Genomic DNA, 13,521 nt, shown 5'->3' with positions numbered 1-13,521 from the left:
TTGGGCTTGGTTCTCCTACCTCACCTCCAGAAAGATAAAAAAGAACCATACATCGTCTTGCTGGAATATTAACTAAACAGCCAAGTGTCCTTTCACTAAGCATTACCAAGTTTTAAGGCAGTCTTTCCAGAATCAAGACTGGAATTAATGTAGTTATCTAAATACGCTTCTGCCTCTGCCATCAATTTTCACCACCTCTTTTTGTAATGGGGCTTGGCTTTGCCCCTGATTTGGTACCTCTTAAAATAATTCTCTGGCTCTGAAGTTTAGCCCTATTATCCCCTTATCCTTTCTTCACTGGAGAGAGAATGCTCACTAACCAGGCTTCCCAGCCTCCCAGGACCCTTCTTCTGCAAGCTCAGCTTCCTCCACATCCCTTTGTAGGAAGGGCTGCTGTAAAGTCACCTGCACTGCCTCCTACCCACAGCCTTGCACACTGCGTTGTAACTTCTGGTCTACTCTGCTGGCCCCCTGGCCCATGACTCCTTGAGCTCTTTGAGAACAAAGCCTGTGAATGGTCCTCCCAGCAAAGAGCAAATGCTTGGTTGTCAGGTGACGAGGGCTGAATACATGAAGTAAACCTGGGAAATAGTCATACAAGGGTTAAAATCACTTTTAACTGGATTTCAAGCAGTGCTTTGAAACTACCCCAAATAGATGAAGTCAGGCCATCCTGTCACCAGAGATTCTTGCAAATACTAGCTCATGAGAGAAATGGTTGCTTGCTTTCATTCAGACTTGCCCGTGGAGAATCTGAGACTTGCTGCTTCTAGGAGTGGCCATTCATGAATCTAAAATTTGCACTTGGAGTTACAAAAGAAGATAGGGTTTTCTTTGAATGCCCCCAGATTTAGGTGTTCTGACATACATTGAAGTAGTAATTAATTCGTATTTCTTTTAGGATTTAATAATACTGAAACAACAGTTCCCTCTTTTCCTGTCTTGGCTCGTAGTCTTTTTTTCCTACCCTTATGAAAAATTGCCATTATCATATAAATCTGTTTGAGGAGAACTAATAAAAATGAAAATGACTTAGATATGGGAAGTCAAAAATGAATTCTTTGGAACAGGTATTGTATGATTGCTAAAATGTGCATTTAAACCTTCAAATCTTTTATTTACTCTCAATCCTCTGTTTCAGTGTCCCTAAGATGTTTTAGAGGTTTATGTTTACTTGAAGTTATTTATCTCTAATGATTATTTACATAAAATATCAACTGAGTGAAGTCATGGAAGTTATTGTTGATTGAAAAGTTTTTATTGGCTTATAAAAGGTGCCTTGGTGTGAATAATAAGTGAGGACTCCAAGACCCTGTTCTGCAGACTACTGAGCCCAAGAGCAGTGAGGATAATGGGACTGGCTACATTGTAAGTGTTGAAGGCAGGATTTAATTTCGTCAAAACTAAGTGTGGGTTGTCAAGCTTTGGCTAACAACGTGTATGTGCTTGCATGTGTGTCAATGTGTACCTGAGTGTGTATGTGTGTGAATGTGTGTATGTGCATGTATGTGTGTGTGTGACTGTGAGTCTGTGTGTGAGGTTATTTGCATATGTAAGTGTATTACACACATTCACATACCCCCTTGGCCAGAAGGATGATATGACACATGATCTATGTTAATTCATAGAGCAGTATATGATAATAATGTCAACAGTGCTGATTATAATAGGGGTCTTTAGTTTTTTTATGTTCATTGATTAATTTATATATATATATATATATATATGGTCTAGCTCTGTCACTCAGGCTAGAGTGCAGTGGTGTGTTCATAGCTCACCTCCTGGGCTCCTATAGCCTCAACCTCCTGGGCTCAATTATCTTTCTGCCTCAGCTTTCTGAAGTGCTAGGGCTACAGGTATGCACCACCATGCCTTCCAATATGTTATCATAGACTTGATTTGCTCACTAAGTGTATGTGCCAGGCATAGCATTAGTTCATTGAATCTCCACAATACTCATTCATTCATCAAATAATTATGATTTGTTATGCATCTACTATGTTTCAAGAATGAACTCATGTCCAGGGATATGAGGGTTTGTAGTTACAGACTTGTTCTCATGGAGTTTACGGGAGAGACAGAGATCAACCAAAGAATTCCAGAAATAAATAAATACAAGTAGAGGTAAATGTCTGAGAGAACTATGGCATCATGAAAGAACATAACAGAAGAATGTAATCCGAAGTGGGGTAACAGGAAAGGCTGCAACGTGGAAGTGAAATTTGACCTGAGATCTAGTGGATGAATAACAGTCAACTGGAAGAGCTTGCCTGTGTGTGTGTGAATGTGTGTGTGTGATGGTGGTGGTGGTAGGTGGATAGGAGGATGGAGGGAGAAGCAGACTGCAGGAAGAAAAATGCTTTGGCAAGTAGGTGGTGTGGTCCTTTTGTGACAAAAAGAAGCCCTGTGTAGGTGCATCAGAGAGGTCACCATGGATGAGACTGTGGGTCCTGGAGTCCCTACAAATATTCTAGATTTTACCCCAGGGCAATGGGAGGACATTGGACAGTTTTGAGCAAATACATGTTTTTCGAGCAGTCGTAAGGCAGACAAAATGATTATTTCCTTTTACAAGTCAGGAAGCAGAGGCTCAGTTGGTTAGGATAACTTTTGCAAAATTCATTGTGGGAGGGGTCATACAGCTAGACAGTGGCTTGGCTAGGACTTAAACTGAGGTCAACTGATACTCACAATTGTTATTCTTAAACATTCAGTGAATGCTAATATAGTCTCTCTCTCTTCTCCCCTCCCCCCTCCTTTTCTTCTTAATTCTAGAAAGGAAGCATCTACTTTTGAAATAAAAGACAGAACTGACTGGAAGTAATATTATTAAGGTCCTACTGTGTACCAGATATTGCTATCTTATTTAATCACCTTTATCCTAGATCTAAGTAAGGGGAGTCAGAGCAGGGCTTATTGTCCCTGTTTTCAAGATGAGAAAACAGGTTCAGAAAATTAGCTAGTAAGCCCTATTGTTGGAAAATAGAGAAGGGATTGTGTGACTCCAAAGATTAGACAATGCCCGGAACACCGTTCTGTTACCTTAGTGTACTCTCGCCCATAGCAGATAGGAAGGGAGAGGAAGACAGACCAGGAAAGCCCTTCTACAACGGTCCAGGTGGGAGATGAAGGTGGGGATAGATACTTTACTTTGTTTTTAGGCAAAGAGAAGGAGTAGGAATTGAGCATCAGATACACTTTGGGGAAAAGTAGAGTGAGGTCTCCCCCTGGCTGGCTTGAGGTCTGGGCAGAGGGTGACATCTTTCACCCTAAGGAGCAGGTTTGTGGAAGGGAGGGCAGAGCTGCCATGCTCCTTAGGTTGCTGGGGTAGGCAGGTGGGTAAGTGAATCTGGAGGTCCGGAGAGCGGTCTGGAGCACTGGCCTTTGGCAGAAGCTTTCCTTATTATTGAGCAGATATGTAGTAAGTACTAGCTGATGTGGTGATTCATTTGCTCTGATTGACAACTGCTGACTTTGCCAGCTGGGTGTCTTTGTCCTCAGGCTCACACTCCCCACATTGCCTGTACCCTCACTCCCTTGTTCTCTATCCTGAGGACAATACCCAGTGTGCTCCCGTGGATCAGAATGCAGGTGGATAAGAATGCTATTGTGTTAAAAGGAATTTTTTTCTACCTTATGATCTGAGGAGAAAAAGATAATTCACAAAGCTCCAGTTCATTCCAGGAGTTATGCTGAATCCCCAAAGCATTGCCTTACACATTCTAAATCAGGTGCCTGGCTTTTAAAATGGGAACCTACAATCTCTTGGCAAAAAAAAAAAAAAAAAAAGTAAGTGTGATTTATCACTGCAATCTTGAAGTCCATGTAATGCAGACGTTTCACTCCTGGGAATGGATAGTCCTGACTGCCTTCGGGCAGACTGTAAACGTTTCATTCGTGACCAGACAACTTGACTTTTAATGGCCTGCAACCAACTAAAACCAGCACGCTGAGTGACGCCCACCACCAGGCGGCTAGACATCATTCCTCAGTATCCCAGTAACATTCTGTATTTTTCTGAAATTGCTTTTTTTTTTTTGAAAGAAGTTATGATTTCAGAATAATCTAATACAAAGCTGTAGGACTTCTATAATAGAAAGCTGTTAAATCTTAAATGTTACACACCCAACTGACAATCTCAAAAAGGACCCAGTATGGCGTACTTACTGCAAAGTAAATATATGTCATCCTTGTCTTCATCAGCAGATAGTTAACTGTGGGTCATCCGGTGAAGGCATGGCTTCATCCCAGCAATGAATCTGAGGCAGGCTCTGTTCTGGCTCACAGGGCTTGTCATATCTCTAACAGAACAGGGCTTCTCTTGAAAAAGGCTGCCTCCTCCTCTCCCACGGATGATGCCAGAACCGTTCAGGTAATGTTTCCAGCTTCAGCCAGGGAGTTCATCATGATGATTTTACTCAGCAATGCAGAAAACTCAGATGGACAATAGTTTAATTGTCTGCGCAAATCGGAGGAGCCAGGACTCAGGCCCCAAACTTTGCTCCGGAAAGACCCAAGAATCACCTGACAGCGGATCTCACACTAATTCTGAAACAAAGTTGACTCCAGGGTGTGAGCCAGGGGGAGTTGTGAGACTCCAGCAGGATAAATAAATGTGCTATGATGTCTTGCTGATATTATATCCACCATGAGGTGTGGCAGAGCTGCTGGAATTGATCCTGGGAAACAGGATCTAACTGACACCTTTCAGTGGTTCTCACCAATTTAAGGAGTTTGGGGAAAGTAAAGAGGCGAAGGGAAATTTCACTGAGATGCTGAACCATGCCTGAAAAGTAACACAAACCTGAAGATTTGAGGGAGCCCAGGTAGCTCCAGCATGGAGAGGCAAGGCTTTCCCAGAAGCCATGTGAGGAGAGTAACTGGTGACTGATAATTTGGCTGGCACAGCATTCAGACAAGTTTCATCTACCTCCAAATGGAGGCCATTTCCCCAGTGTACTGGCAATTAAATAGTTTTGAGTGCTAATTTATCTGCCCACTTTTTTTTTTAGAAGAGGAAAGAGCCAATCCCCAAGGGCCCATTTCACTGGGAAAGTAGCCTTTTCTATTCCACTGTAGGCTGGGAAAACACAGAGAGCCCCATCATGAGATTGCTCATGTTTTGGGGTCATGAATGCATGGAAGCAGAAGTCTTTTTCTGGAGATAGGCCAGTGAACACCATTTTATAAAAACTTTGATAAGTGCTCGTTACTGAGTGTTTATGATTATAGACACTATGTGTTTAATTTCCTTTCTATCACTTTAGTCTCACCAAACACCTTAAGGGGAAGAGGTCATTATTATTCTTTTAGAAATAAGAAAATCAGAGTAATGAGATGTTTATAAATTGCTTAAGGTCACACAACAAGGAGGATGTGAACCCAGCATTGACTCTAGCTTAACAATCACTGAAACATGAGGAACCTCAAGCTATGGTAAGAGAATGGTTTAGATTTTGAGAAGGTCACAAGACTCATGTATTCTCTCTAGTATTTCAGTTAACACTATGTGGATAGTTCCTAGTTGACTCTGATAGTTTTAGTTTGATTTTTCCCTCAATGTTAATTGGATATATATATATATATAATAATTTAAGTTCTGGGATACATGTGCAGAATGTGCAGGTTTGTTACATAGGTATACATGTGCCATGATGATTTGCTGCACTCATCAACCTGTCATCTACATTAGGTATTTCTCCTAATGCTATCCTTCTCCTATCCCCTCACCCTCCAACAGGCCCTGGTTTGTAATGTTCCCTTTTCTGTGTCCATGTGTTCTCATTGTTCAACTCCCACTAATGAGTGAGAACATGCTGTGTTTGATTTTCTGTTCTTGTGTTAGTTTGCTGAGAATAACGCTTTCTAGCTTCATTCATGTCCCTGCAAAGGACACAAACTCATCCTTTTTTATGGCTGCATAGTATTCCATGGTGTATATATGCCACATTTTCTTAACCAGTCTGTCATTGATCGGCATTTGGGTTGGTTCCAAGTCTTTGCTATCATGGATAATGCTGCAATAAACATACATATGCATGTGTCTTTATAGTAGAATGACTTATATTCCTTTGGGTTTATACCCGGTAATGGGATTGCTGGGTCAAATGGTATTTCTGGGTTTAGATCCTTGAGGAATTGCCACACTGTCTTCCACAATAGTTGAACTAATTTACACATCTATAAACAGTGTAAAAGCATTTCTATTTCTCCACATCCTCTTCAGCATCTCTTGTTTCTTGACTTTTAAATGATTGCCATTCTAATCATCAGAAGGTATCTCATTATGGTTTGATTTGCATTTCTCTAATGACCAGTGATGATGAGCTTTTTTTTCACGTTTGTTGGCCATATAAATGTCTTCTTTTGAGAAGTGTCTGTTCATATCCTTCACGCATTTTTTGATGGGCTTGTTTGTTTTTTTTCTTGTAAGTTTGTTTAAGTTCCTTGTAGATTCTGGATATTAGCCCTATGTCAAATGGATAGATTGCAAACGTTTTCTCCCATTCTGTAGACTGCCTGTTTACTATGATGATAGTTTCTTTTGCTGTGCAGAAGCGCTTTAGTTTAATTAGATCCCATTTGTCAATTTTGGCTTTTGTTGCCATTGCTTTTGGTGTTTCAGTCATGAAGTCATTACCCATGCCTATGTCCTGAATGGTACTGTACTGCTTAGGTTTTCTTCTACAGTTTTTAGATTTCAGGTCTTATGTTTAAGTCTTTAATACATATTGCACTAATTTTTATATAAGGTTCAAGGAAGGGATCCAGTTTAAGCTTTCTGCATATGGCTAGCCAGCTTTCCCAACACCATATACTAGGTAGGGAATCCTTTCCCCATTGCTTGTTTTTGTCAATCAAGCAGAAGAAAGGATGTCAGAGATTGAAGATCAACTTAATGAAATAAAGCATGAAGACAATATTAGAAAAAAAAAAGAATGAGAGGGATGAACAAAGTCATTTAAGAAATACGGGACTATGTGAAAAGACCAAACCTATGTTTGATTGGTGTACCTGAAAGTGATGGGGTGAATGGAACCAAGATGAAAACGTTCTTCAGGATGTTATCCAGGAGAAGTTCCCCAAAGTAGCAAGACAAGCCAGCATTCAAGTTCAGAAAACACGGAGAACACCACGAAGATACTACTTGAGAAGAGCAACTCTAAAACACATGATCAGCAGATTCACCAAGGTTGAAATGAAGGAAAAAAATGTTGAGGGCAGCCAGAGAGAAAGGATAGGTTACCCACAAAGGGAAGTGCATCAGACTAACAGTGGATCTCTCTGAAGAAACCCTCCAAGCCAGAAGAGAGTGGGGGCCAATATTCAACATTATTAAAGAATCTTCAACCCAGAATTTCACATCCAGTGAACTAAGCTTCATAAGTGAAGGATAAATAAAATCCTTTACTGACAAGCAAATGTGAGAGATTTTGTCACCACCAGGCCTGCCTTAAAAGAGCTCCTGAAGGAAGCACTAAATATGGAAAGACACAACCAGTACCGGCCACTGCAAAAATATACCAAATTGTAAAGACCATTGACACTATGAAGAAACTGCATCAACTAACAAGCAAAACAACCAGCCAGCATTGTAATTATAGGATCAAATTCACACATAACAATATTAACCTTAAATGTAAATGGGCTAAATGCCCCAATTAAAAGACACAGACTGGCAAATTGGATAGAATCAAGACCCATCAGTGTGGTATATTCTGAAGACCCATCTCACATGCAAAGACACACATAAGCTCAAAATAAAGGGATGGAGGAATATTTACCAAGCAAATGGAAAGCAGAAAAAAAAAGAAAAAAAGCAGGGGTTGCAATCCTAGTCTCTGATAAAACAGACTTTAAACCAACAAAGATCAAAAGAGACAAAGAAGGGCATTATATAACAGTAAAGGGGCAATGCAACAAGAAGAGTTAACTATCCCAAATATATATGCACCCAACACAGGAGCACCCAGATTCATAATGCAAGTTCTTAAAGAGCTACAAAGAGACTTAGACTCCCACACAGTTTTAGTGGGAGACTTTAACATCCCACTGCCAATATTAGACCGATCAACGAGACAGAAAATCAACAGGGATACTCAGGACTTGAACTCAGCTCTGGACCACGTGGACCTAATAGACATCTGCAGAACTCTCCATTACAAATCAACAGAATATACACTCTTCCCAGCACCACATCATCGGTACTCTAAAATTGACCACATAATTGGAAGTAAGTCACTCCTCAGCAAATGCAAAAGAACGGAAATAATAACAAACAGTCTCTCAGACCACAGTGCAATAAAATTAGAATTCAGGATTAAGAAACTCACTCAAAACCACACAACTACATGGAAACTGAACAACCTGCTCCTGAATGACTGCTGGGTAAATAACAAAATTAAGGCAGAAATAAGTAAGTTCTTTGAAATCAGTGAGAACGAATATACAGTGTACTAGAATCTCTGGGACACAGCTAATGGAGTTGTTTAGAGAGAAATTTATAGCCCTAAATGCCCACAGGAGAAGTGGGAAAGATCTAAAATTGACACCCTAACATCACAATGAAAAGAACTAGAGAAACAAGAGCAAACAAGTTCAAAAGCAGCAGAGGACAAGAAATAACGAAGATCAGAGCAGAAATGAAGGAGATAGAGACACAAAATCCCTTCAAAAAATCAATGAATCAAGGAGCTGGTTATTTGGAAAGATTAACAAAACATATAGACTGCTAGCCAGAGTAATGAAGAAAAGAGAGAAGAATCAAATAGAAACAATAAAAAACGATAAAGGGTATATCACCACTGATCTGATAGAAATAAAAACTACCATCAAAGAATACTATAAATACCTCTATGCAAAAAACTAGAAAATCTAGAAGAAATGGATAAATTCCTGGACACACGCATGCTCCCAAGACTAAACCAGGAAGAGGTTAAATCCCTGAATAGACCAATAACAAGTTCTGGAATTGAGGCAATAATTAATAGCTTACCAACAAAAAAAAGTCCAGGACCAGACAGTCACAGCTGAATTCTACCAGAGGCACAAAGAGGAGCTGGTAGCATTCCTTCTAAATTATGCCAAACCATAGAAAAAGAGGGACTCCTCCCTAACTCATTTCATGAGGCCAGCATCATCCTGACACCAAAACCTGGCAGAGACACAGCCAAAAAAAGAAAATTTCAGGCCAGTATTTTTGATGAACATCAATGCGAAAATTCTCAGTAGAATACAGCAAACCAAATCCAGCAGTACATCAAAAAGCTTATCCATAACGATCAAGTCGGCTTCATCCCAGGGATGCAAGGCTGGTTCAACATACACAAATCTATAAACATAATCCATCACATAAACAGAACCAAAGACAAAAACCACATGATTATCTCAATAGATACAGAAAGGCCTTTGATAAAATTCAACACCACTTCATGCTAAAAACTCTCAATAAACTAGGTATCAATGAAATGTATCTGATAATAATAACAGCTGTTTATGACAAACCCACAGCCAATATCATACTGGATGTGCAAAAGCTGGAAGCATTCCCTTTGAAAATCAGCATAAGACATGTCCTCTCTCACAACTCCTATTCAACATAGTGTTGGAATTTCTGCCCAGGGAAATCAGGCAAGAAAAGAGATAAAGCATATTCAAATAAGAAGAGGGGAAGTCAAATTGTCTCTGTTTGCATGGGATATCATTGTATATTTAGAAAACCCCATCAGCTCAGCCCCAAATCTCCTTAAACTGAGAAGCAACTTCAGCAAAGTCTCAGGATGTAAATCAATGTGCAAGAATCACAGGCATTCCTATACACCAATAACAGACAAACAGAGAGCCAAATCATGGGTCAACGCCCATTCACAATTGCTACAAAGAGAATTAAATACCTAGGAATACAACTTACAAGGGATATGAAAGACCTCTTCAAGGGGAACTACAATGCACTACTCAAGGAAATAAGGGAGGATACAAACAAATGTAAAAACACTCCATGCTCATGGATAGCAAGAATCAATATTGTGAAAATGGCCATACTACCCTAAGTAATTTATAGATTCAGCAGTATCCCCATCAAGCTACCATTTACTTTCTTCATAGATTTAGAAAAAATACTTTAAATTTCATAGCCTGTATAGCCAAGACAACCCTCAGCAAAAATAACAAAGCTCGAGGCATCACACTACCTGACTTCAAACTATACTACAAAGCTACAGTAACCAAAACAGCATGGTACTGGTACCAAAACAGATATATAAACCAATGGAACAGAATAAAAACCTCAGGAATAATGCCACAGATCTACAACCATCTGATCTTTGATTAAATATATTTTTTGATTCCCTATTAGACCCCACAGAATACCAAGTGCATTTAATGTTCAACCTTCATGAAAACTCCCATTAGCAGTTCTGTTAAGCATGTACTAAAGTGATGCTTCTTGAAGTGTAGTCCTAGGCCAGCATCATCAGTGCCACCTGGGAACTCCTTGGAATGCAGCTTGTTAGGCCCTGCCACAGACCTGATGAATCAGAAACTCTGGGGACGGCCTCTGTGTTAACCAATCCAGCAGGTCATGAGATGTATGCTAAAGTTTGAGAATCACTGCTCTAAAGCATTAGTGGGGGCACAAATGGAATTACCTTTTCACATGAAGAAAGACTGACTTTAAAATTTTATTCTTTTTTTTCTTTACAAAAGGTTTTTACCTCATTTCCAAATCTTCATTCTCCTGTGGTATAAATTTGTACAAGGCAACGTAGGTGTTCATCTGTAATGGGTCTTTGGAAAGAGATCCCTGAAAGCGAAAAAAAAAAAAAAAAAATGAGAAAAGGAAGGTGAAAGAAATTGAGAGAGGAAAGAAAGAAATGGGAAATGGCGTAGTTATTTCAATGTAATTTCAGTGTATAGATCTTAAGAGTTAAAATGTCTAACCATTACTAAATATTTTCTTACAACCTTGCATTTAATACTAATTTCTTAACTGGTGTTGGTTTCACTGTAAACAACTTGAAAACAATTACTTGGAACTGTTTGCCAGAAATATTGCAATTTTCCTCAAATAAATTTTCTTTGATAATATACTTGTTCATGAAAAATGATACAAGTTAGACTTCAGAAATTGGAATATTCTCTCTAAAGAAAGAGGGACACATGAATAGTAGTGCATAATTCTTGCTTCCTAAAATTAACTGTTTATCAGTTAGCCAAAGAGTTGGTATCTAGGATATGAAAGGGAACCAGGTATGTTCATCTGGCAATTAGTTCAGATATGTTGAGAAAAAAGCACAGGTTTTGACATTAGACTGATATGGTTTACATTATGGTACCACCATCTATCAGCTACGAAACCTTGCAATAATGACAATAGAAGCTGCCGTTTAGATAGTTTGTTGTGTGCCAGGCGTTAGGTTACATGCATTAACATACTTGAACTTAACAACAACTCTGTTAGGTAGATTCTATTGTTCTCCCTAATATACGGATGATAAAAAACTCTTGTAAGTGTCCTATAAATATTAGCTATTATTACTAACCAAATAAATGTTAATGCTATAAAACATTTACACTTTATAATAAAGAAGTTAAAATTATATATTATGTCATATATAGTTGCATAATATAACTATATAGTAATATAATAAATGCATGCTATAAATTTATAGAAAACATACACAAAAGCTGAATATAACTATGTATATCATTTTTAGCTATGTTTAACTCTCCTCTTCAAAGCTCAGGTACATTATATAATATTATTCTAGTCTGTCTTAATTTTACATATATAAATGAACATATAAAATATGATACTTATATGCTATAAAATACAGTGATGATATATAATTCTATAATCTTTTATAAAACAGAAACAGAAGATGTACAGTGCAACGCTTGCTCTTTTACCTTTTATGCACTGTGATATTTATGTTTATTCCATGCTGTGCTACATTGTGCTGTGTTATTCTGTTCTCTAAAGATGCTGGTCTGGACCCACTAAACTGATTTCATGACCCACTTGGGTTCTATCTAAGGACACCTGTCTGACTTGTCTCCTGTGACATCCGTAAATACCTGGTGGTTTATGTTCTTTGCTGGATCTCTGAAATCATCAGTGCCATTTTCCGGATATGTAAACACTGAAGGAGACAAGAGAAAGCAGGTGCTTTATGAATCTAGTCACCATTTAAAAAAATGTATGTCTGAAAGATGGCTTTATTTATTCTAAGTACCACAGCTTCGCTTCTACTTTACTGCTGATTGCCTGTTCCTCACCCTCTGACTCCGCTTTCAGGTCGTCTTCCACGTGGCTCTTCTCCCGCCTCCCCATGCGGCATTCTGCCCCACCTTCTCTGTGCTCCCACAACTTTTGCACATGCCTGCTTAGCACTTGCCCCTTTTAATTATTGCCAATAGTGTGCTCATATTTGATCTCATTTGGCAGTGTGCTTCTCAGGAGCATCTGTCTTTGTCTAATGCATCAAACTGCTTGTTAATAGGCTGGTGGGTCAGGTGTCGTCCAATTTAGTTTTATTTGAGCTGCCTCATCTAAGTATGGTTCCTTAATCTATATTCAATATCTTGATTCTAGTTTCTTGAAAATTTCTACATTCTATTTAAGCTTTAAACTTCAAAATATTTCCTTGATTTCTTATTGTCAATGCACTGGGGCTATTGTTTGGTTTTTCTTTTAGTTTATTCTTGGCAAGCATAATTTTCTTCCTCTTGTATTTAAGTATCCACTCTGCAGCCTTTGTTAGCGGACAAGCCTTCACAAAATGGGCAGGAAGGCCGGGCCTGGTAGCTCACGCTTTTAATCTGAGATTTTGGGAGGCCAAGGCAGGCAGATCACTTGAGGTCAGGAGTTTAAGACTGGCGTGGCCAACTTGGTGAAACCCCATTTCTACTAAAATACAAAAATTAGCTGAGTGTGGTGGCACATGTCTGTAATCCCAGCTACTTGGGAGGCTGAGGCAGGAGACGCGCTTGAGCCTGGTGGGAGGTGGAGGTTGCAGTGAGCTGAGATCGCACCACTGCATTCCAGCTTGGGCAATAGCGTGAGACTCCAACTAAAACAAAAAACAAAAACAAAACCCAAAAAACAAAATGAGCAGGAGTTTTCTTCGTCTATATATCCAGCTGTGGGAGGTCCCTGATGGACAATGGGACTTCTGCCTTATCTAGTTTGAACCTAACCTACCTCCATGACTAATGGCACAGCTTTATCATTCTAGCTATGTGTATTTTCCTTAAGCAAAAATGTGGTAAATATTTCCAAGTTTACATAATAAAGCTTTGTTGTCTAAATTACTCTACCAGTTAGATGACTTGAAATTTTAAGATTATACATTGCTGCTTTATTCTTCTCTTTGATTTGGCTTCAGATTATCGAGGAAATGTCAGCAGAGGGAGGGGAACACCACAGAAAGCTCTGAAGCCTGTTTGTTTAGAGCACGGATGGACTTTACCATTCTTAAAATAGCCTCAACAACAGTGATATAGAAAATGTGTTTCGGAACA

General features: G+C 39.1%; 1 protein-coding gene across 2 annotated transcripts in view; it reads right to left on the bottom strand.

Annotated features, from left to right (window-relative positions):
• STAC (SH3 and cysteine rich domain) overlaps positions 1 to 13,521 on the bottom strand; it is a 151,601-nt gene that overhangs the window by 28,672 nt on the left and 109,408 nt on the right. For both annotated transcript variants that reach the window (XM_002759723.6, XM_054246865.2), the window contains exons 7-8: positions 12,076 to 12,140; positions 10,713 to 10,801 (exon numbers count right to left, since the gene is read on the bottom strand). In XM_002759723.6, coding sequence (XP_002759769.3) covers positions 10,713 to 10,801; positions 12,076 to 12,140 — 154 coding nt within the window. The remainder of the gene's footprint in view (positions 1 to 10,712; positions 10,802 to 12,075; positions 12,141 to 13,521) is intronic.

The sequence above is a fragment of the Callithrix jacchus genome, chromosome 17 (genome assembly GCF_049354715.1).
Source record: "Callithrix jacchus isolate 240 chromosome 17, calJac240_pri, whole genome shotgun sequence".
Classification (NCBI taxonomy): domain Eukaryota; kingdom Metazoa; phylum Chordata; class Mammalia; order Primates; family Cebidae; genus Callithrix; species Callithrix jacchus.
Note: the sequence above shows the minus strand (reverse complement) of the source record. Positions and strands in the feature narration are given on the sequence as shown.